General features: G+C 40.0%; 2 protein-coding genes across 2 annotated transcripts; one reads left to right on the forward strand and one right to left on the reverse strand.

The window, feature by feature from the left end:
* Positions 1-572: 572 nt before the first annotated feature.
* On the forward strand, positions 573-11,639 carry hltf (helicase-like transcription factor). Its single transcript, XM_026151895.2, has 25 exons — positions 573-703; positions 1,003-1,205; positions 1,337-1,503; positions 1,887-2,029; positions 2,124-2,209; positions 2,419-2,490; positions 2,726-2,917; positions 3,020-3,094; positions 3,188-3,248; positions 3,320-3,374; positions 4,113-4,180; positions 4,286-4,333; positions 4,755-4,865; positions 4,988-5,079; positions 5,194-5,337; positions 5,503-5,635; positions 6,168-6,303; positions 6,881-7,060; positions 7,232-7,347; positions 7,701-7,885; positions 8,002-8,124; positions 8,575-8,687; positions 9,765-9,945; positions 10,824-10,904; positions 11,059-11,639. The coding sequence occupies exons 2-25, from the start codon at positions 1,005-1,007 to the stop codon at positions 11,200-11,202; spliced, it is 2,907 nt and encodes a 968-aa protein (XP_026007680.1). The 5' UTR covers positions 573-703; positions 1,003-1,004; the 3' UTR covers positions 11,203-11,639.
* A 1,703-nt stretch (positions 11,640-13,342) lies between these two features.
* Positions 13,343-22,668, reverse strand: gyg1a (glycogenin 1a). The gene is made up of 7 exons (XM_026151896.2): positions 22,259-22,668; positions 19,376-19,511; positions 19,118-19,292; positions 18,800-18,962; positions 17,414-17,540; positions 15,528-15,762; positions 13,343-14,249 (listed from the first exon to the last, which is right to left on the reverse strand). Exons 1-7 carry the CDS (start codon positions 22,398-22,400, stop codon positions 14,079-14,081), a joined length of 1,149 nt encoding a protein of 382 aa, XP_026007681.1. The 5' UTR covers positions 22,401-22,668; the 3' UTR covers positions 13,343-14,078.
* Positions 22,669-24,544: the final 1,876 nt, after the last annotated feature.

Raw genomic sequence — 24,544 nt, forward strand, 5'->3', positions numbered from 1 at the left:
TTCTTTTAATTTCTTTAAAAATGCCATCAGGAATCGTTCTCCATGTTTCTTGAAGGACTTTCATGGCTCCTCTTTGGATAGTGGTAGATGATCCCACACTTTTTCAATAATGTTCTGGTCCAGGCTCTGGGGAGGCCAGCCCATGCTTTCTAGATGGTATTATTTGGTGGCTTAAAATCGGTTTGCACTTTTTTGTGTATCATAATTCTATAAATTTTGACAAGATCACCTGTACCACTGGGGACCAACACGCAGATCCTCCACTGTATTTTGCTGGTTTCGTTTCTGATTTCCTCTGTAGAAGTAGAGGGAAAAGAAAATATGTAGGCCCCAAAGCATGGTGGAACCTGTCAAGTGATGTGTATTATTTGGGTGTTTGGTTTTGGTGGTGGTAAAGCAGGATGTTGATACAGGATGAGAGGTGTCTTGAATAAGGTTATCGCTGTCTAATCGCTGTCTAATCTCTTTTTATTTTACAACTCATTTGATGACTAAACGTGAATGCTCTCATATAAAAATGTCTATTTATTGGGCGATCTTTTTAAACGAAATAATAATTTATTTTGAAAATTAGTACCGGATGTTATAGAGCAACTAAATCCGTTTTTACTTTTTGAATAAGCAGCGGATGAAAGTAGCTCAAACGTCAACAAAATACGTCAAAAACAACAAACTACAGTCTTCGCCGAGAGGAAGTTAAATAGTATGAACGATTTGTTTCATGTCGACACTCTGTAACAGTCTTTTATTTGTATGGACACACTACACATGCTAACTCTTAATAGCTTATAAGTCTGTGTGTAGGTATAGGTTGAGAAGCTAACTTTATTATATTGTTATTTATATTATAGTTTAATCCCACTGTTTACGTGCTATTTCTGCGTCTGCGTGTCTTCGAATTTAGAATGCGTATTTTCTGTCGTTACAGTCTGCAGCTTATCTTATCACATCAGTCCAGAGTACTCTGTTATCTAAACTCATGTTCTTTCATCTCTGCTGCAGTCATGCAGTTCAACCGCAGGTGGAAGTTTGGTTGGGGCAGGTTCAGTGAGGTGGACCTCTTCACAGATCGCCATGAATCCAATGCAGAGACTCTCTCACAGGCCATCAGAGCTGCAGCGTCTGAGGAGCCCGATGCAGACGGCAGCGTGCTGTTTGGTCAGCTCAAGGGAACCGTGGTCGGCCTCAGATATTACTCAGGGGTGGTGAGGATCAGTCAGGGTCTTTTTTTATTCCTCTAGTGGACAGAGGAGACAACACAGATCAGTTCTACCACACAGGTCAGAAACATGTGGAGAAACCTGAAAAGCAAAAGGTGTTTTTACTCTCTGGACAGGTGAACCAAGGGGAGATGGTCGGTTTAGTGCGGCAGCCTCAGAATCCATATGACCGCAACGCAGTGATGGTTGCCAACATTTACGGAAATCAAGTCGGACACATCAAGAAGGAGCTGGCAGCAGCAATGGCTTACATCATGGACAACAACTTAGCTAAAGTAGAAGGGTGAGCTGCTATGTGCCCGAAACTATTCTCCCTTTCAGAAAATAGGACTATCATTACTTGAACCCCTAAACAAAAGTACTCAGGTGTTGCAGACCACTAAAATCACATTATTAATCAAACCATTTACTCCTTTTTTTGTACATATATTCCTTATAGTGTACTGTTTTGGATAACAAATGTAGGATCCCTGGTTTGCTTCCAAGAGAAGAGACAAATCCCTTTGGGGTTGTGCAGGAAGGGCATCTTCCTGCAAAAATCTGCAAAACCAGACATGACATCGTCAAAGTGACATTGAGCTGAGGCGCATGTTCATTATTAGAGGATTAATGTTGGCAAATTGTAATTTCCTACATGTACTAGTACACTTCTCATTACTTTTTCAGGGTGGTATTCTCAGGGACGAAAAACACCTACACCATGCCGGTGATGCTGTCCTTCTGGGGGAAAGAAGAGAGTAAAAATTCTGTACTGGAACAAATGTCACGCCGAGGATATAAGCTGAACACAGAGGGAGGCAAACTGAAAGGTACGCCCTGCACAATCGCTGGACTTAATTTACTCAAATTTAATGTGTGTGTATGCTCGTGGTTCTTCATTTACCTGCATGCGTTGGATTTCAGGCGACAATCAGCAGTGGTATAATAGTCAAGATGCTCGGGCATTTTCATCCAAAAAAGGTGTGACCACTGCACTAACTGCCGACGAGGTAAATAAATTACATTAAACGTTTTAGTAGTACTCTGTAAGCCTTTATAGCTTATAATAAAATAATAATAATAATTATACATTTTATTTATAGGTCCGAAAACACTCAAGGACACCTTACAAGCAAATAAATAACAAACTCATGGGATGGACCAACATGTATCTGTGTTGAAAACAATGTTTTTTTACTTATATTTTTTTTCCTTTCAGCTAAAAAATGCATTTGATAACCTTTTCGAAGGGTTGATGGAGAGTAAGGATGGAGAGAAAGAAGCTGCTGTGGTAGGTACTTAATCTGTTTATCTGTTTTTATTTATTACCTGCTTTTGTCTGCAATATGTTTGTTTTTAAACTTCATAAACAACAGTTAAATGCAATGATTGAGATCCATTTATTTTTTTTATACTGGAGTTAAGGAAAGAGTTTTGTATTTCTCTCCAAGCTGTCACTACATTTTGCTTTTCTTTATATGGGAGTGCAGCTTTAGTGTTTAACATACAACCGTCTCTCTTTCCAGTCTGTGGCTACTCCCCTCCTGCTCCATCAGAAGCAGGCGCTGTCCTGGATGTGCGCTCGGGAAAACAAAGCTGCCCTGCCGCCGTTCTGGGAGAAGAGAGGCGAGCTATACTACAACACCCTCACGTGTTTCTCTGCCAAAGAGCTACCAGAGAGGGTTCGTGGAGGCATACTGGCAGATGACATGGGGCTGGTAGGTGACACACAGATAGACATATTAAACTGCACACATCACATGATCATATTCTAACAGCATCCACAGTCAGCGTATATTGCACTGTTTCCTTTCTTTTAGGGTAAAACACTGACTGTAATTGCACTGATTCTCACCAATTTTCACAAAGGAAAGCCGCTGCCTGTGGAGAAATGTGTAAGTAGGCGTGTGTTGCAGTCTTTTCAGGCAATATGCTTCATGAGTAACTTGTTTTCACCAATTACAAAATGTGTGTTTATATGTGTGCAGGTTGAGAAGGTTTCGCCCATTAAAGCTAAAACGACGTCACAAATGGCCCTAACACTGGAAGGTACTGAAAACTTTTAACACATTTTATGATTTTGTCGAAATTAAATAAAAGATGTGGTGTGTTTGCTTCAGGAAGCAGCAGTGCAGTTGGAGCTGGAGTGAGTGGCACATCAAGTGGTTCTAACCTGTGAGTGTATTATTGATGTACATTTCACTCAAATTATACAACCTCAATTCCAAAAATGTTGGGACTCAGCGTAAAATACATGTCTCAAAAATAAACTGGGACAGTGGGACAGGGCCATGTTTACCACTGTGGAGCATCCCCTCTACAGAACTGTAAACATCCATACACCTTTCAAATTAATGATGCCTTTCCCAATGTGCACGCTTCCAATTCCACAGGCACTAAATCTTACCCAAGTCCATGCATTGATTATAGTGGGAAAATAATGTCTGTTTTAATGCAGTGCCAGCTGAGGACCCAAAGATCACAGACTTCAATAACGATTTTTAGCCTGTGCACAGAGATTTCTCCAGATTCTCTGAATTTTTTGATGATATTATGTACTGCAGATAATGAGGTATTTAAAGTCTTCACAATTTTGCATTGAGGAACACTATTTTGAAGTTGTTCCACAATTTGTAGACAGTTTTTACAGATTGGTGACCCTCTGCCTCCCTAAGATGCTCTTTTTATGCCCAGTCATGTTACTGATGTTTTGCTAATTAACATAATTAGCTGCTAAATATTCCCCCAGCTTTCTTTTTAGTACCACTTGCTTTTCCAGAGATTTGCAAGTCATTGCATTGTGTTTTTATATACATTTTACACAGTGTCACAACCTTTTTGGAATTGGGAACCTATTTTCTGCACTATTATATTCTGTGTTAGCTCATGACCCAATTCCCCTGTGTGAATCAGTACCCAGGAGGAGGTGATCTGTGTTGATGAACCACATGCAGTGAAGGCAGCAGATAAGTCAGAGAAAAGTAAGAATTGTCATCTCCACATGTTTATTTTAAAACTTTTGTTTGTGCATTTGTCACTCACTTGCATTTTTAACCTGACTTAACCTTAACCTGACCACTTAACAGGTAAGAGCAAAGAGAAGATGAAAGCAACCAAGAGAAAACCAAGCAAAGGTATAACTGTAACCTGTAGAACTGTGTACTTGTGATGTGGCTCAGGAGGTATAGAACATCATCTGCTAATTGGAAAGTTGGTGGTTCGATCTATGGCTGCTCCAGTCTGCATGCAAAATTATCCTTGGTGTAGATACTGAACTCCAAGATACACAGATTTACAGACAGTGTATGTGAATCTGTGCAATGAGTGTGAATGTACGATAGAAAGAACTTTGGTAGAATGAATGGGCGAATGAGGCATGTTGTATAACTGTGAGTGCTCAGATAGAGTAGAAAAATGCTTTAAAAGAACCAGTCCATTTACTGGTGAGAAAGTAGATGCATGATTGCACTGAACTGATTTCTTGTTTTGCTTCTAAACACTCTTAATAATCATTTCTTGTGAGTAAAATTATTGACTTGTATGCTCTTGGTGCAGAGGGATCGGTGTTGTTTGAGGATCTGGACTTTGCTGCTGCTCTGAGTGGCTCAACATCTGGCACAGGCTCAAAGAAGAAGAAAACAGACAAGAAGTCCAGTCTCACTCAGAGTGAGTTCCAACAGTGCATTTTTATTGAGTGTTTTATGTTTCTGTTTCTGTTTAAAGAAATAGAACTTGGACAGTCATTTAATATTTGATTTGGGCTTCTCTTTATTTTTTTACATGTGCAGTTGCTGAATCCTCCATCGCTGAAAGCCCAGATGACTTAAAAGCAAGAACAACTCTCATCATCTGCCCCCTCTCTGTGCTCAGTAACTGGCTGGTAAGAAGGCACACTTTGAAAGAACTGTATTTTTGCATGCCATAATAATTGGCTACAATTAAAGTTAAGAAATGTGTAGTTTTTTTCATCATTTTCCTCTCTTCTTTTATGCAGGACCAGTTTGAGCAGCACATGGACCCTAATGTGAAGCTGAATGTGTATTTGTATTACGGTCCAGAGAGAAACAGGAGTAAAAAGTTTCTGTCCTCTCAGGATGTGGTGATCACCACGTACAATGTCCTCTCTTCTGATTTTGGGGTGAGTATATACACAAATGTGTTGCAGTGTGGACTGAAATATTCACACAAATTAAAACTGAAGATAATCCAGCCATTGGGTACATTTTTTTAAATAATTCATAAGTAACTGGACTGGATTTTTCTCCTAGGAGATCCCTAATGTACTATAATGATTTCCTTTCAGAATAAGAGTCCCCTCCATGGGATCAGCTGGCTGAGGGTTGTGCTAGATGAGGGACACATCATAAGAAACCCAAATGCACAGATGAGTAAAGCTGTACTTGACCTGAAAGCTCAGAGACGCTGGATTCTTTCAGGTATCCCATGTCTAAATACACACACAGATTTCAATAGATGACAGCGATGGTATTGCAGGGTTTCTACCGGTCATTTAAAAGTCTGAAATGAAACTCAAGGAGATACAAGTTTTAAAATATTTAATATTTTCTGTAAATTTGTTATAGGTATAACATTTGAAGATGAACTGTTTCAGACTCATAAAAATATAAACTTTGTTAAACCAGTTTTTAAAGTGTCTACTTGCATTTATTTGTAATGCATTTATTTTAATGTGTATTTTTGTAGACTGGCACAGTAGACAGCTCTAAACTAATACCATAATTGTGACTATTCTGTGCTGTTTCATTAGCGTCTTCATCTACAGAATGAAAATAACAGAAATTATGGTAATTTCTGTTACATCACAGAATGATATTGGTTTGATAGATCTTAATACCACAACTGTAAATACCCAAATAAACAAATCCTCGACGACATCACAGTACGCCATTATGTTTTTTGAATATGTAGTAAACAGGCACACTCATTCCTCTTCCTCCTTCTCTTCAGGTACTCCCATCCAGAACAGTGTGAGGGATCTGTGGATGCTGGTGGCCTTCTTGGGTCTGAAGCCCTTTGATACGAGAGAGTGGTGGAACAGAGTGATCCAGAGACCCGTTACGCAAGGAGACAGGGCCGGCCTGCAGTGAGTGCTCAGAGAGCCTTTAACTTCTAGACTGCAGCACCGCATCAATCCTGCAGAGGGTGCCATTCACTTAAGAGTAGCAATAATCTTTCTGTTTAAAGCCTATTTGCTTTGCTTGCGTCTCCTTACTTTAATTTTAATATTGTTTGTGTTCCCTACTCCTTGCTCATTGTTGCATTCCTTGACTTTTAAAGTTTTTCTTTGTCTAAAAAAAAGCTTAAAGCTCCAGGGTCTAATCTCTTGTACAGAGAGCCTCGTATCCAAGTTTTTAATCAGAATCACTTTGCCAGAATCACTTTCACGTTACTGTGAAAGATCCACGACAGACCTGACCACTCGTTCATGCTTTTCAGCATACTTTTACTATAGCTCTGCAGCTCACTGCTGGACATATACCAACAACAGTCACTCAGCACAGACTTTAAGCTGGCCTGGCGTGATTGCGGTTGCCATGCAGGTGCGCCCGCCTCCCCTGCAGTGGCACCGCAGATCATGCCCCGCATTTTATGTGAGGGTATGATAAAGTTGTTTTTTGTTTTTTACAGTATTAGTCTGTGATACTTGCTACTGTGTGCAGACACCTTCAGACACTAGTGAAGTGCATCACCCTGAGACGGACCAAGAACAGTGAGGTGAACGGGCGGCCTCTGGTGTCACTGCCTGAGAAGAAAGTCTACGTGGAGCAGGTAGAGCTCAGCCAACCAGAAAGGGAGGAGTACGAGCTGGCACGCACTGAAGGAAAAAACACCATTGGCAGGTACGTGTGGAGCGTGTCAGTGTACTTGCGCAAGCATGCTTGAGAGTGACGAGTGTTTTTGCTAAGACAGAAAGTACCTGTGTGAGATTATTTGACGGGACATGTGACTGTTGATTCATCCATTCATGTCAAATGTTATAATAAAATACGATTTTACGTTCATTTTTGCAGATATGTAGCTGAAGGTACAGTCTTGAGGAATTATGCTGATGTGCTTGCCATTCTCATGAGGCTCCGACAGCACTGCTGCCACCCTGACCTGCTGGCAAAGATGTCCTCAGATTTAGGTAAAATCTGAAATTTGTGAATTAACGAGATCAAAACTTTTGAAAACACCCGATGATCAACCTTATCAATGAGGAAACTCATTAGTGGGGATTTTGTTGTTTTTTGCTTGATAATTAGGATGTTTTTTACTTTGTTCTGCTGCTATCTTGAGCTCTAACGTGTTGAGTTAAAATATAAAGATACTTTAGGCAAACAGTTGACTTTGCTGGTAAAACCTTTTTCTTAACACTACCTGTTCTGAGATAATCAGTCAAACAAGTACTTGTATAATACAAACATTAGAAATGTTTCTCCTTTTTCCAATTACTTCGTTTGCTTATTTCTTTCCCTCCTCATCACTTTCTGGCTTTAGGTGCTGCAGCAACACCGGCAGAGCTGCGGGAGCGTCTCATAGAAAAGCTGCGGTTGGTGCTGGCCAGCGGCTCTGATGAGGAGTGCTCCGTGTGTCTGGACTCGGTCCGTCTGCCCGTCATTACACACTGCGCCCACGTATACTGCCGACCATGCATCGCACAGGTCATCAGCACTTCGGGACAGGTATATGTGCATCAGGCATTTGTAAATTAGCTGTCATTCTACATAAAACAAATACATATTCAGTTTCATTTAAATTCATATTCCTCTCTTTGCTGATGCTCCATATGTTGGCACAGGAGGTGGCGCACTGTCCTCTGTGTCGAGGTGAAATCAAGACCAGTGAACTGGTGGAGTTTCCACAAGAGGAAATGGAAGAAGAGAATATTACAAAGCCTGAGAGGTGGAGGACAAGCTCAAAGGTACTCACTTTAAGTAGGAGAAAATAACAAACGCACTCAGTAGACCCTAAAACAGGAGCCATCCCTTAAGCTTAATTTTCAACACATGGTAAAGCTTCAGCTAGTCTTCGCTTGCTTTTGGTACTGGGTACTTTTATATCAAACAGAACATGAACACAAACACTGGAATATAACCAAGGTTAAGGTTTTTCTGATTCTCAGCATGTGGCTGTTCATCACACCTTGTGTCATTAAGCCCATGGTGCACACATGGAAACTCAAGTGACTGCTAATCTCTAAGCAATCAGTGGTCTGATATTTTGTATATAATAGAGCAGATTAGTTCTCTTTCACAACTTTAGCTGAGGTGGTGCCAAAAACTTAAAGCAAGCAGGTAGCTCCACGGTTTTGATTTGGCAGGGGTGGAAAATGGGTTTGTTCTGTGCCGTGTGAAAATCTGTGTGTTTGCAGGTGCAAGCGCTCATGGGAAATCTGCTCAGGTTGCGATCTAAAGACAGCAGCATAAAGTGTTTGGTCGTCTCTCAGTTTACACGCTTCCTCACCATCCTGGAGACTCCACTCAGGTAAACAACACTAAGATCATAGATTCAGGATTTGCAGTGATTGCTGTGGCTTTGATGGAGGACGGCAAGACAATAATGACGTAAGCAGTATGAGTGACAGATGGGATTAAGTTGGAGAGGGGCTTACATCAGGGATCAGCACTGAGCGCCATCTTGTTTGTTTGGTGATGAGCAGGTTGACAGATGAGATCAGGCGGGAGTATCCGTGGACTATGATGTTTGGACATTGTGATCTTAAGTGAGAGCAGGTAGCTGGTGGATTGAAAGTCAATGGAAGCAAAAAAGAATACATGTTCGTATTCTCGTATTAGAGGGAGGCTGGAGGAATGGTGAAGATGCAAGGAGCAGAGGTAGTAAAGATGGATGAGTTTAAATACCTGGGATCAACCCTCCACATCAACGCACTGCACATAAGAGAGTGTAAGAGTGAAAACAGTAGTGAGACATGCTTTAATGTATGGTTTGGTGACATTGGTACTAACAAAAAGCAGTAGGCTGAGCTAAAAAATGCCAAGATTTATATTGGCAGTGACCATAATGAACAAGAAATGGTTATATGAGAGCAGTTTGGAGACAAAGTTAGAGAAGTACAGTTCAGGTACTTTGGACATGTAGCTTAGTGGAGGGTTAGTGGATAAATTAAACAAAGGATGATGGATATGGAAGCAGGAAGAAAAAAGGAAGACCTGCAGAGGACATGCAGAGAGTTGGTGTGACAGAAGAGGATGCTGGGGTAGGATGAAAATGAGGCGGATGATCTGCTGTGGCGACCCCTAAAGGGAGCAGCCGAAACAAAAAGGAGTAGGAGCAGCTGTGGCTTTGATGACCAGGGAAAAAATACAGTGCAATAAATAAAATTTATGAAGGAAGCTCTAAATGTGTCTTCTATTTCAGTAAAATTCAGCTAATCATTTCAGTTACTTTTACTATTATTAATGATTGCTTTAAAGCCTATTGATTTATCTGCTACAAGACAGAAACTAGCACTGAAAACATACAGACTGTGGTGTAAATGTAATTGATTGTATTAAATATTTTATTTGATTGGTCATCATGGAAGTGTTTCCTCCTCACCAGAGAGCATGGCTTCAGTTTTGTGCGTTTGGACGGCACCATGACCCAGAAGAAAAGGACTCAAGTCATCCAGGAGTTTCAGAGCTCAGCGGCCGACAGCCCCACCATCGTGCTCCTGTCACTCAAAGCCGGAGGAGTGGGGCTTAACTTGACCGCTGCCTCTCACGTTTTTCTCATGGACCCCGTAAGTACAAAGCCTGGTGGAAGCAGACATTCAACCACATAGGTTGGTGGCCAAAGACTAAGTTATGTAACAAATTGATAACATCTAGGAATCATGTTATCAAAGATTGAGATTTTCTTTGGTGTATGTAGTGGAGGTAGACTGACTGGAATAGGCGAGGAACAGGTCTCTGAACATTAATTAAAGTTTGTTAATCTTTTTTTAATCATTAAAAAAAATGAAAGGAAAAAAGAAAACAACACAAATACCATACATGGCTGTGTGACTAGGTCAGGACTTGGGCTCTTATCTCATAACTAAACTGATAGAACTGGTATGCATCAGGATCTGGCTTGCTTTACCACCTAAGGATAATGTTGAGGTAATGCTCACCGGTCATTACTTGTGCAGATGCCAACACTGTGCCACAATCATGTATATTCACACCGGATGGATGCTTGACTCACTGAAGTTTATTAATGATCAGTTCTGCTGCTTAAAATAATCATTAGTTAACTGAAATAAAGTGATGGTAGATTTTCTGCAGAACATCTGATCTTTTTCAGCTGTTGCAGCGGGGAATCCCTGTGGCTGCATTGATGTTTCACAGACTGACCTACTTGCACATTTGTACCTCCAGCCTAGCCCAGCAAGCTGCATTGGTTGCACCGATGTAGCTAGCAATGTCATGGGGGTTGCATCACAAGTCAAAATGGCATCAGAGTGCACCACTACTCAGCATTCATTACATCCCGTTAGATGTTTGTGCACAAGGATGACAAAGACGATCTCTAAGGATCTCGAATCTCGAAATCTATCTTGTCATAGAAGGTTTTCAGGAATAAATATTGCATATTTTCAGTTACCGTGAACTCTCTCTCTCTGTGTTTGTGTCTTAGGCATGGAACCCAGCTACTGAAGAGCAGTGCATTGACCGCTGCCACCGTTTAGGCCAGAAAAGGAAAGTTGTAGTCACTAAGGTCAGTAATTTGGCTCTCACTATTTATAGTATTGGAAAGACATATTTTGCTTTTTTCTGATTAGTGATTTTTTTTTTTTTTTTAATTTAAAAAAAGATGCTAGATTACTAGAGAACTAATCATGTGACCATGTTTGTGTTTTTTTTTGCTGCAGTTCATTGTGAAGGATTCAGTGGAGGAGAATATGGTGAAGATCCAGAGGAAGAAACAGGACCTGATGGAGAAGGCATTCGGATCCACCAACACTGACAGGAAGACATCTCGCATCGATGACATCGTAGCTCTGATGGAGCTGTAGACGTCTGGTACTGGACTTGAACTGAAGCGTTAACACGAGTTACAAACAATGATTTGCATTTGAACCGTAACCATCAGTTATTGTGTATTCGTTCGCCATGGTCAGGCATAGTTTCTGTTGATGATAAATGTGCTCAACGGTTTTTAAGTCACCATTTTGATACAAAGATGCAGGACGTACCACTTGGCAAGCATTCATATTATTCAGCTGTGATGTTTAGCAACTGCTACTCTTGATTTACATGTTTTAACAAGCCAATACTGTGCTGATTACTGGAAGCGGCTGATAAAGAGATTAAGGTTAATAATTAAAGGAGGTGAAGGTTGGACAAACCTAACTACCTTGTAACAGTTAACTTTTCAGTTTTCCCCATGCAAAACTGAACAGTTGTGAGAGTGTTTTTTTTTATGACTCTAAAATTAAAGAAATGCACATGACTGATGTAGTACATCTGTATCTGCTATATATAACTAAATACAACAGCTTCCAGATGTTAAATGAAAACTTAAATGAAGAAAAAAGGATCTGTGACACATCTGTTGTCACACCACGTAAAAGAAAAGTAGAACAAATGATGGCAGCATGTTCAGTAAACGTCTGAACCATCTAACCAACCTCTAAAATGGATTAGTTTCCAAAATAAAATGCAGCTTTAAATAGTTTCCAAATCTCTTAGTCAATATAAAACCAGACATTTTGGCTGTTTACACTTGATTCTCCACAGCCTTGACATTTGACAGAAATCAAATAGCACAGTTGCAGCACGACATCCAATAACAAGTACAGTAAAAATTAAACAACACAAGAGGTGGATTAAAGGTGGGTTTTTTTTGGTTTTTTTATTTGAGCTTTCAGAGGGATGTACAGCTAACAGCTGGGAAACAGGACAGATGTGCACTAACTCACAACCTAGAAAGCTACATATGGACTTCTCCCATAACCTTGCCAGCTTGTTTTAGGAGTGTTTTACAGCTGTGGGTAACAGTTTTGAGGGGCACTCGGCAGGATTGAAGCAAAGAGGGTATTGGCAACAGCAAGGGATGGAGTCAACGTTCAATCTGTTGTGCCACTAGCAGCAGTTACAGTAAGTGAGGTTTTGTAAACAGTGAACAGCAATAAGGCAGCTGGTTACACTACAGAAAGGAAGTAAAGAAGTTAAACCCAGTTAATGGCACAGACGCACTGATGCAAGTTTGACAGGGACGTACATGCAGGAGACGGATGGACGGTAACAGATGTCTGACGAGTGCGCTGTGGTTCAATCCCACGAAAACACAAGACAAACCTGACTGTTAACAAGATGTGGGTGGAAGCACCTCATTACTGATCCATGTTTTAACTCTGTGCCATGCAAATACAACACAACACGTCTTGCTCTAATACGATACCAGACAACACAAAGCTGAAGTCACAGGGAGCTGGTGAGTGTCAGAGGCACAGACAGGAACGCTCATCTGTGCACTCCAGTGAGGTGAACTGTCATGTAAAGCGGGATTTTAATAACTGTCTGCATATCTGCTTTAAAGTGGTTTAGACATAGAGGTTTATTGCCAGTAGGATAGATGCAAAAATCCTGAAGCGACTGCATTTCTGCTGAGCTGCTCAGATTTTCCAAAGATCAGGAAGACTCGGAACTGTGAGTCCGTTTTCAACAGGTGCACTTAAAAGGAACAGACATTTTAGGAAGTAGCTACAGCTTTTTTCTTTCTTGTCAAGAGTTTGGTGAGAGGATTTGCTCCACACAGCTGGATAACCTCGCTTAGCATGAAGACTCGAACTGCAGAAACAGCCAGAGCACAACTGACCAACCAGCACCTGGAGGTCCATCGATTGCAGTTCATTTTCTCATCATAAAATTCATCTGTGAACGCTAAAGAAAAAATAAAAATCAGCGTTTATGTATATATGTGGCTCAAGGTGCTTGGCCAAGAAAATTGATACGTTACAGGTTATAAAACAGAACCGTTGTTTCTTTACACTTCTGCTTTTGTAGGGAGTTTCCAATCAATCGCTAGTCTTTGTTAACTTTGGACACAGACTAGCAGCTTCCACTCAATATTTTTGACCTCGATACATCACTTGGCGATTGGGTCACATAACCTTGGGCAGGGAAATAGGATGGAAAAGAAAGTTAAAATTTAATTTAATTTTTTTTTTAATTTCAGTTGTAAAAAGCATCTCCAAAGATATTTTATACAAATTAATACATGTTCAGTCTCTACCCAGACTTTTAAAATGTTTGCATGGGGTGAAGCTGATGTCCACAACCTCTGTCTTTCATTGCTAATGTAAGGGATTAGTGAAAATACTGGATTAAGCTTTGTTTTTTTCAACATAACAAATACTCCATTATACTACTATACTGTAATACTCCAGATAGACAATACACATCTCTAGGATTCTTTAAAATATCTCTCTCTACATATTTTTTGTACCGTTAGCAATGCAACTAAATTACATCTCAGAATATACACAGCACTTAATAACGGGATAATAACGACTATTTGCAGTCTCTGTGCTAAGGGAGTTAGTTGGTCAGCTGCTGCTATAGCTTCACACTTACTATAAAACCATGTGAATCTTCTCCCCTAACTCTCAGCAAGAAAGTAATTTATCCTAAAATGTCCAATTTTTCCTTTAAGAGGAAAAAAAGTGGAAGGTGGAGTGCATGGGAATTTTGTTTTAGTCACACTTAACCCTCTGCACACTAACAGGATGCAGAGGTGGAGACCGAAATTTGCTCAGAAGCATTCATCCAGTCACCTGCCAATCAAGCCCCTGTGATTCACTGAGTGGTGGTTTACACTCCCACCTTCCACCCCCACCCAACCTCACAGAGCTTCAACTAGTGTCCGTCACGCTCCCTCGGTCGCCCACTACTTTAGGAAAGAGTTAAGTTTTTCCTCGATGTTGGCAAACGAGTCGTCACCCATGTAGTCGATCTGGCCCGCTTCCCAACGCTGCTTCCGCTCCGACGATGAAATCTTCTGAGGCACAGAAGGAGGAGAGGACACCGACTCCTCTCTTACATCCTCGTGAAGCTTACCCTGCATGACATGGAGAGTGAATGAATGAATCATCAAGTGAAACTAGAGCAATACTTTATAAGGACTGCTTTCCTCAAGCCCGGCCATGCTCCGCTGGAATTACCGCACAGAGGAATTTGCTCTTTTCTGGCCTTGAGACACGTTTGGTACGTGCAGGCATTTCTTAAGGACAGTAAAAATATAAACGAGACATTTTGCAGGAGATAAGAGTAGCACTATTTTCTGAGATAATTTATCATAACACTATAAAAATAAACAGTTCTAGATGCTGGATGTGCACTTAATAAACTGCATCAGGTGGAAGAATCAGGTAGAATTTATAACTTAAACAAATATTTTAATACCAGAAGTTGTTTCCTGATTCACAACAGTCTCAAATCAGTTTATTCCCCTTAATTTAGTTTTTTTGTTTGTTTTTTTTACACATCATAATCCTTTCAGACTATCATACTCATAGATATACAATTATGAGTATGAAGAGAAAAATCTTCAAATATCAAACTTTAAACATGCACTTTTTTAGTGAGATTTCTTGATACTGTCATTAATGCAGCTGGATCAAAAATTATGTCGAATTTCTACTCATCATTTAAAGTCTTCTATAAAAATGCCAAATAAAACAGATCCGAGTCCAGATCTAAAGAATTACACCACTATAGTCTTAAAAAGTTAGTCATAGCAAATGGAAAATTACGTTTCTCCTCCTGCTTGTCTGTATAAACATGTAAGTGTGACACAACATGGCACAGTTTCAGGCTGTTAGGCAAAGCCACAGGCTTTTGGCAGCGCTCCTTTGTGACAGAGCTATTTCACTACAGTGCTGTGACTTACAGACTGCACGGCAACTTCCTGCTATTCTGTGTTAAACAGTTGAAGGTCCCAGCACGGCTCACTGATGACAGTAAGCTATTCATGCAGTTGTGGCACTGCTGAGAGGAATGACACTAGCGACAGACATCGTCTGGTGCTGAGGAATGTGGAACCAATCAGCTCTTATTTACTATCACTATTATGACTAAACCTAGCATTTTAAATGCAGCTTTACAAGAAATTGAAACAATTTAAAGATTTGGTAATTGCTCAACATGACGGAATTTCACACTTAAAAGATATGTGCAATATAAAGAAGAGTTGCTATGCAATTAGAAGTTTTGAAACAGTCAGGAAATGCTGATTATGCAACATGCTACAACACCTAAAATCACATACATTCATAGTCATTAATGTTTCATCACATTCCCACCAGCCACACCCGAGACCCACAAACCGTTAACATACCTCATCGCTCTGCTCTATAAAGCCGCTGAGGAAGGGAGTGTCTCCGTAGGCCTTCTGCAGTAAAGGCAGCACAGATTTGGTGTACACCTGCCACCACATCAGCAGATAGTCAGGGTGCAGCACGCAGGGGTCAAGTGAGGACTGACCTTTGACCTCGCCACTCTGAGCATCGTAGGAGTAGTTCCACGGTTTCACTTTGCCCAGGAAGTGCACCACCTTCGCACCTTGGCCGTACCTGTGCAAACAAACAGAAGACCGTGAGAGGGGGAAAGGAGAGCGAGAGAAACATGCAGTGAGAGGGCTCTAAACACTTCATCCATCCATCCATTCTCTTCCACTTATTCTTGGGAGTGCTGGAGACTATCCCAGTTGGGATGGAGTGTTGTGAGAGATCAGTAGTCTAACACAGAGAGACAGACAACCGTTGACACTCACATTCACACCTATGTCCAAATTAGAATGTTGCACCAAATTTGCAACACACAAACTACAGTTTACAGCATGAGATTATTTCCTGTCAATTCTGGAAATGACCAGAATGCACAAGATTACAGATGAGTACATCAGAGGAACAGCTCGAAATTAGAGAGGCATGTGCAGATGAGGGATAGTGGCTATACTGGACAAAGGATGATGGATATGGAGCTGCAATGCAGGAGGTAAAGAGGAAAATCTAAAAAGGAGTTAATGGATATAGTGAAGGAGGACATGCAGAGAATTGGTGTGGGAGAAGAGGATGCTAGGGATAAGATGTGGTGAACATAGAAACTGTGGCTTTGCTGACAAAGAAGGGGGACAAGAAGAAGACATTTATTTTGAAGGGCTGAATTAAAATTATCACTGTACTTTTGTCCAGAGAATTTGTGAACTCCAGTAGGATTTTTTAAAAGTGGGAATGATCCAGTTTAGTCATACTGCAAACCAGTTTGAGACAACCTCCATTTCTTTCTTTCTTTCTTTCTTTCTTTCTTTCTTTCTTTCTTTCTTTCTTTCTTTCTTTCTTTCTTTCTAACTATTTGGACATGAACACAGCTTTGCTTCTGTGTATTGCTTCAACAGTGGTTTTGAAATGAAGCAATGAAGAAGTGACTTAAGGGTGCTCTTAATTCACTTTTCTTAAATTCAAGAGAAAAAAGTCCCTAATTATTTTCACAAGTTTAAAAGTCATTAAGCAACAGACTGACAGTTAGCTGTTCATGTAAACTCTCAACAGGGACCTAAAAAGTGAAAAAACATTATTGTAATCAGACCTCCTGATAGTGGAAACTCTAGAAGAGGAGAAAAAAATTGACTTGGATGAAAACAGGAGAAATATCAAGCAATGAGAGGGTTTACCCCAAGATTCAAACCAGCATGATGGAGTTATGTCGTGTTAGGACATCTATGGCTGCTAATAGAACTAGATGTTTATTGATGATGTGACTGCTGATCAAAGAATGACCAATGGATTCTAAAGTGTGTACTTAAAAAGCTGCATGACACACATCCTGCAACGGTTTCTTGCCACATTCCTATAAAACTCTACTAAACAGCAATTACATTTGTAAATCCAAAGATATGAATCAAGACGACACACTACATCCACCGATCTCCTCCAAAAGGACACATACGGTTCCGATTTAAATAAAACGGCATATATAGCTGCTCTAGTTCCTCTTATTCGAGCCAGGTTTTGGTAAAACTAGCGATCTGTTTCAGTGGCTTCTTGTAATTTAACCCCCAACCACTGACACACACACAAACACAAGACCTTTGAACTGACCTTGATGAAGTTTTATGTCACCTTAACCACATAATGAGTGCATTGAGTATTTCCTCACATGTTCACATCTACTAGTTTCTGCAGTTTTCAAAGAGAAACTGTGCGCATGTGCTTGCATACTAACTGTTTGAAAGCCGGTAGGTAGGAGTAGATGGCAATGCTGCTGAGGTTGTAGATAAAGGGGAGGTGTTTGGAAATATCTGCCGTCGCCCAGGTGTTAAAGTAACTGTTGAGAACTCCCTGATCCCCACCTGAAGGCAAAGACAAGCAGACAAGCATTATCAAATACACTTCACGATATAACGCTTTTAATTTAGTGTCTTTCTAATAAAGGATAAAGATGTTATTCAGTTTCTGGCATTTTCACCTCATCTGACCGCTCTTCTCTCACTGCTGTAATCCACACACACACACACACACACACACACACACACACACACACACACACACACACACACACACACACACACACACACACACACACACACACACACTATGGTAGATACAAGAATACCCACCACCATTGCATTCTGTACATTCCCACAGGCTGTGTCCTATCTGACATGTAAAAATAGAAGCTGAAAGGGTGTGCTGACAACGCTGTGGGAAGATACAATGAGTAACAACATATGGCAAAAGCTTTTTTAGATTTCTATGATTTAGCTATTTACTGAGTCACAGAATCAATTCTGATCATAGAAGTAGCTTTGATCTTTCGTCCACTTGATTTCTTTTTGTTTTTAATTGATTTGGGAATTGCTTTGGTTGCTACCTTAGCTAAATCATTGATTTTGATATGGGACTTCCTGAAACGACATAGTAAAATAAAAGTAAAAAGGTTAACAAAAATCTCTTCGAACTTAAACTATGCTGAAAACACTTATTCTGGTGCCATTTTCCATCACGTTCATACACTGTCCAAATAGTGGACAGTGTACGCAAACAGTTTATTCAGATACTCAAACTTGTTTATTCAAAGAAACCCTCTGCAACGAGTCATTCTGCGGACAGATAAGTCTGAGTTCCTATTACTTTCGAGAGGTGAGAGTGTTTAGTGTTCACACTAAATACCACCAGCCATTCCCACAAAAGGCTGCCTACAAGGCCACTAAGGAGACATTTGGAAACCACTTTTCACTGAAAAATATAAATATTTTTCTCCATCATGGTGCCAGGAACAGTGATCTCAACCATATAAGTTGTTAACAGCTACTCGATATATTGCAGCAGTGATTTATACAGATATTCATGATTCCCAGAGATTTACTTCAGGAATGGCTTCCTTTTGCTTGATGAGCATATAACTACAGCAATGAGGAAATAGCTCTCGTCACCTTTACTGTTGTTATAATTTGCAGATGAGCAGGTTAAATAATGGAAATTGTAAACTTTTTATCTGCAGTTTAGCTGTTAGAGTTTAAGCACGATAAGACAAGAAGGACCACAGCTGGCCCTTACTTTTCACTGTAGACGATATTATGTTTGGATGTATTTACACAGATTCACTTGCCATCAAAGCTGCCATTTTCACCACAGAATGTGATGAGCTTCTCGTGGGTCTCATTGGATGGTCTGAAGACAAATACCCCAGAGTTGAAACAATCTGGCCAACCAGGATCTGGAGCAGCAGATAACTCCTCTCTCTCAAAGAGTTCATCTATGTTGGACAGCACCTGAATGCATAAATATAGATGTATTAAGAATCATTTATAAAAACGGGAGAGGTTCGACAAGGAAAGTATTTTAGATGTCCACTGTGTCTTTACATCGCTACAAAAAAGAGCCAGTGCTGTGTGGTTTTTGTGCTGTTAACAGATCTCTTTCTCACCAGTGTGTCAGCGTCCATGAACACACACTTGCTGTACTGCGTGAGCGTCCAGCAGTGCAGTTTGGTGAACGTCACCCCCAGGTCCGGACGCTTCATCAAGGCCAGATGAGCTGAATCGCCTGAATCCATCACGTCCACCATATGCACCTCATCAAAAATGGAGCGCAGCACATCTCTATAGAGCAGACGGTATGATTTACATCAGCATGTATGTCACCTCTTATCCTCCGGTAATGGCTAAACAGCTGATGCTGTTACCTGCAAGGTTCTGCAACATGTGGCCCCACGAGAGCGACCAGCTTCCTGGTTGTGTTGTGGCTTCGTAACGACTGGCCGAGGACCATCGCTCCCTTTGCATAGCTGTCATTTGTGGCCAGTGTCACAAAAGCTTGGTCTGTTTGCGGAAACACACACATTCACACACTGAGCCAGAAGAATAATGCATCATAACATTACTGCCATAACTTCATGTGTCTTTCAGTCACAGGCTAAAAACCTTTATACATTCCGACAACTTTAAATATGAATGTCTTCAATACCATCTTTCTGCAAAAAGACAGGAAAAAGTGCATTTTATTATGTCAACAGCAGGTCCCACAGGTCTTTTCATTCAACTCTGTATTAAATTAAGTAAGAGGTGAATTATCCTTGAAGACTGCATTTGATTTCGTTTTATTTTCTTTAGTTTCTTAAGATTCTGTTTTCTTTTTTAGTGAAGGCCTTAAAAAGCTGCCCTTTTCACCACAACATTTACATAAATGTATATAAAAAGTATTACTGCTAATAGAAGCAGTATTACTAATTTTGAGTAAAACCAACTAAACCCGTGGCCCCGCTTCCACTTTTCCTCTAAAGCAGACATCAATTGAAGCCTCATGATCCCCTTCCGCAATTACGGTAATCTCCTGCATCAATACAATTCATTTTATCGAATTTTATTCATCCTAAAACCAGTTATGCAAAGGTCAGCGTATGATGAGTCCCTAGAGCATAAATTAGCAACCACAGGGGGCAAGCAATGTTGAGTGAAAGCAGGCCTGGAGCCAGCTGAGAGCATTTATCAAGCTGAACGTATGAGCTGTCGGGGGGCTTCTGGGAAACCTGACCCACGTGGCTGTGTTGTACAGTTGCTAAGATCTTATTCAAGGAATTCTAAGCGGACTGTTTCAGCGTACAAGAAAGGCTTCTCTCACCTACAGGGCAGTACAGGAAGCATGTGTTGCATTCTCACAGGGTTAAACGTGGCTACATGAAGCCTCGTGACCTCTAGGTATGATGTGAAGAATGGTGATTACCCAGTTCAAAATGTGAAGTCTGCTCAAAAGCCTCCTTTGTTTACGAAAATCACATTTGTCTTTATTTGATATAAACTAATCAGAACTGTTGCAATCAATGTGCAATGATTATATTAGATGAAAACAAGTATGGCTTTCTTTTAAAGAACACGTGATCCCAAACCTTTGTGTTGCAGTTGCTTGTTTCATGAGTAACCTGTACTGGAAGCAGACAATTGCATACATATGTAACTGTTAGTGTTACAGTGTTGTACACACATTATAATAGTAATTATATAACTATATGGTCCATATTAAATCGTTAGCCACATTAAGACTTTCACAGTAACACACAGAGAGACACTAAAGATGTTTTAGTGTACTGACAGGAAGGGGGAGGGGACAACTTCAAGCCTACATACAGCAGCGCACGTCCACATTGAGAGTTTACTGAACAAAAACAGGAAGTTAACAATGTATTTCTAAAAAAATAAAAGCACACGTAAGACACTGAGGGATAAAGTCTAGAGAAAATTGTTACCTGTTTGAGTAGAGGGGAGGGCAAGCCACAAAACAATCAAAAACAGACTGAAAAGGTTTACACGGCTTCTAAACAAGTATTACATTTTGCTGTGCACACTGATTTTTACTGAAAAAGAAAAAAATATATCTAAAAATGCAAAAAGCAGATTTGCAGATCAAAACTTGTTCAGTTTTCTGGCTATAGACTAATCACTGCATGGATACAGCCTCATGCTTCTCTACAAGTAGTTGTACAAACTTTTGGTGAAAAATAAAATACCAAAACCACTCACATTTGTGTACTGTAAATATGCCACCAGCTGGCTTTCAGTCTTGGTCCTAGGCTCATCCAACTCACTACAGTTTGTATGATGAAATCATGACTGTGGGTGAGGTAACACAGGGAATTCCCACATGCCCACCCTGTGAAATCCAGATGTACTTATCAGCTATGGGCATACTAATTAACACTAATAAACATCCATGTAAGACTAAAAATGTTAGCTGATAGGGAGCAACTACAGTAGTAATTGTATTTAAGGCTATATTTTGGTCTAAGCACCTCACGTCTCAGTATTCAATATCCTTATATTTATGCTGCTTGTATATATAAAGTAGCATAACTTTGAAGACCGATTGTTTTTAAATGACTTTAAAATTACAGTAAAGCAATAATGAAAAAACTGCAGGTGTCTCATCTTTTTAAGAATCCTTTTCATGCCTTACTGAGGCATATGTACAAATTTATGTGGCGTTTGAATGAGTCAATAAATTCAACAGTAAGAGCTTTGACTGTTATAACACGTGGTGACACAAGGTACACCTCCCGCTTTTCTAAACATTGTAACAAGTGTCTGCATATTTTGTGATAGTTTCGTCTGCTTGAAGTTTTTGGGTTGTTTTTTTTTTTTATATGGACTAATGTTGCCTGAAATAAAGGTGAATTAAAAAAACAACAACAACAACAACGGTTTGTTAGATCCGTAGTTGTTTGTACGTTTGTACCTTTTTAATCGCTTAAAACTACTCCGATTTTGAAGCTTGTGACCGGATGTGCTGCTTTTCACCATCGCCAGCTTTACTTTGGTCCAAACCTCTGCAGAAACTCATCAAAGCAACTCTATGACTACACAACCATTTAAACCACTAAATCGCAACTTCTGTGCAGCACATGAGCGTGGGAGCGGGTGCTGCAGCCACTCTAAAGCCCCAGAGTTTGACAAGTACGCGTTGATATTTCGGAGGATGCATGCAGTTCGTGCAGCTCAGCTCCGGACCGGTCCGATGCGGTGCGACCGGGTTCCGATGTCAGTGTAACGTCTGAGAGAGTCGGCCAGTCCCTTACCCGACATGGTGTGCTTAGGAGGGTCCACCCAAGGGTCGGGGGTCGTGATGGGGAAGACGAAGGGCTTGCACTGCGAAGGGCAGAAGCGCAGCAGCTGGGAGCAGTCCAACACAGGAATTAAGCCCCACATTTTCCGGGTCATGTGACCACTGACAGCCGACACGGCCCCCTACGTTTGTCTCTTTCCGTAAAACTTTATTTGTGATGGTCTTCATCACAGACAAAAGCCATCTTTTAAATTTTTTTTTAATCAGTTAGGTAATTAAGGATGGGTAAAAGCACAGCGCCATTAGTATAAAAATAGATTACAAATTAACAGATTAATAAAGACTAGATTAGTGTGTACTTAACAGTATTCTGTTGTTTAGGTCATTATAAGGGTCATATTTTATTTATTTTTTGTAAAAAATAAAAAATGTATGAACTATTAATATAATAATAATTAGACGGAAATGCGTTATTAGCTAAAGTACGAATACAGCACGCTGATTTTTCCCGATGTTGAGTTACGTTTTTTCATATGTTTAAAATAAAAATGAAATTAGAGAATTCATTTAAAAAAAATCAAATTAAATGGGGCAAACTATATAAAGTTTACAGTCTGACATTAATATGCAAAGGTGAAAGTGTAAGTCCCAAACATCATAAGTATTCCCATACGTCATCCTAAAGGAAAATTTAGCGTCCGTTGTCATGGAAACGATGACGCTGCAGTCCTTCGGGTGATGTCCATGGAAGAGCACCACTTTCACTTTGACATAATGACACCATTATACTCCCCTGCTGAGGTTATAAATGGGAACTGGCTTTAGTCGAAGGGCAGAGTTATTTCTGCCGAAATTCTCAGAGACAAAACTTCTGCTGAAATCAGGAAGTAACAGAGGTTTTTTTTGTTTGTTTGTTTGTTTGTTTGTTTTAGGTATTTTGTTCTGCAGCCTAAAACGTAGATGGCTGTGAATTTAAGCATGCATTAATTTTACGAATTTTGTGGGAAATTATGTATTTTGTGTGTTATAAGAGTATTCACCTATATATGCATTATAATATGCAATAATTATACCACTACACATTTCTTTTGTTGCTTTTAAATAAGTATATAAATATGTTCTCCACTTCAGTAATGCAGACAGACATTTGTTTTGCTGGAATTCTACCCTTGAGTATGACATGCTTAAGACTACACTCAAATGAGCAACATTTCATTACATTTCATACCTTAATAGAGTAACATTCATTAAGTTTATATATATATATATATATATATATATATATATATATATATATATATATATATATACATACTCCAATGTTGTCAGGGCTAATCATGCCTGATTGAACAAATTGACTCTTAAGTACATTTTGGTGATAATAGTTTCCAACACACAGCTTTTACAGGAAAGAATATCTGCAGTAATCTTACCTTTGCAGGAAAATGATCTGGTGATTTATATAATTCAAGGACACAGGGTAGTAACACAACCTAATTTAGGCTAAACTTTAATTTTCCTTACAGTCCTGACTACAATCCAGATTTTGTTCGAGGCCTAATAAGCCTTAGAGTGTCAGAAATGACCTTCGCTATATTTGTCCATCTTTCCAACAAAAACAGGGAGATCCTTTGTACTTCAGCTGCTAAGTAGTTGAGTGTCAGATGTCAGATCATTAAGACTGAAGCAGCACTGCCTCACCGTGGTAACACATCCTCATTACAATGGAACAAAGCATGAAAGGCTCAAACGCACACCTTTAATGGCGCTACTACTGTAAAATGAACAAAGTAAAGTTTCTGTCTGTTTTGATGCAATACATGTCTGCAATACATTCAATAAACATAAGTAACTGTCTCTTCTTTGTACTGGCGTTTGGGTGTTTTTCTAAATTTCCTTTATTCTTGAGTGCTTGAAAAAAAGACAGCTGGACAGATTTTTGGCTGATGAAGACCGTCCACCTCCCTTTCACCTTCTAAGAGGCTTCTTCATTTCTAAAAACAGCTGATGCAGAGTCTCAGGCATTAGTGCAGTTGGCCCTTTAGAGGTGGTCCTGAGGGTTGTTGACCCACAACTAAGCACATGAGCTGTAACATGAGCCAAAGCCTTAAAACAAGTGTGGGTCAGTGACCCCCAGGACATTATCCTAGTCAGGTACAAAATGCATTCGAATGAAACTGATAGGAGGCTTAAAATATTGTTCTAAGCATGAAATACGCTGTGTGTTTCACTTGATTCTGTTTTCATGCTGGGCTTCAGTTCAAGCACCAGTAGCAGTGAACAGACCATTTAGAAAATA

The sequence above is a fragment of the Astatotilapia calliptera genome, chromosome 19, assembly GCF_964374335.1.
Source record: "Astatotilapia calliptera chromosome 19, fAstCal68.1, whole genome shotgun sequence".
In the NCBI taxonomy this organism is placed as follows: Eukaryota; Metazoa; Chordata; class Actinopteri; order Cichliformes; family Cichlidae; genus Astatotilapia; species Astatotilapia calliptera.

Excerpts from the sequence above, each read along its gene's own strand:
- gyg1a (XM_026151896.2), bottom strand. The coding sequence starts at position 22,400 with ATGACCCGGAAAATGTGGGGCTTAATTCCTGTGTTGGACTGCTCCCAG. Across the intron at positions 19,293-19,375 it reads CATGTTGCAGAACCTTGCAG|AGATGTGCTGCGCTCCATTT; the intron begins GTAACAGCATCA and ends TCTGCTCTATAG. Across the intron at positions 15,763-17,413 it reads TACCTACCGGCTTTCAAACA|GTACGGCCAAGGTGCGAAGG; the intron begins GTTAGTATGCAA and ends TTGTTTGCACAG.
- hltf (XM_026151895.2), top strand. The coding sequence starts at position 1,005 with ATGCAGTTCAACCGCAGGTGGAAGTTTGGTTGGGGCAGGTTCAGTGAG. Across the intron at positions 4,866-4,987 it reads GAAGTCCAGTCTCACTCAGA|TTGCTGAATCCTCCATCGCT; the intron begins GTGAGTTCCAAC and ends TTACATGTGCAG. Across the intron at positions 10,905-11,058 it reads GGAAAGTTGTAGTCACTAAG|TTCATTGTGAAGGATTCAGT; the intron begins GTCAGTAATTTG and ends TTTTTGCTGCAG.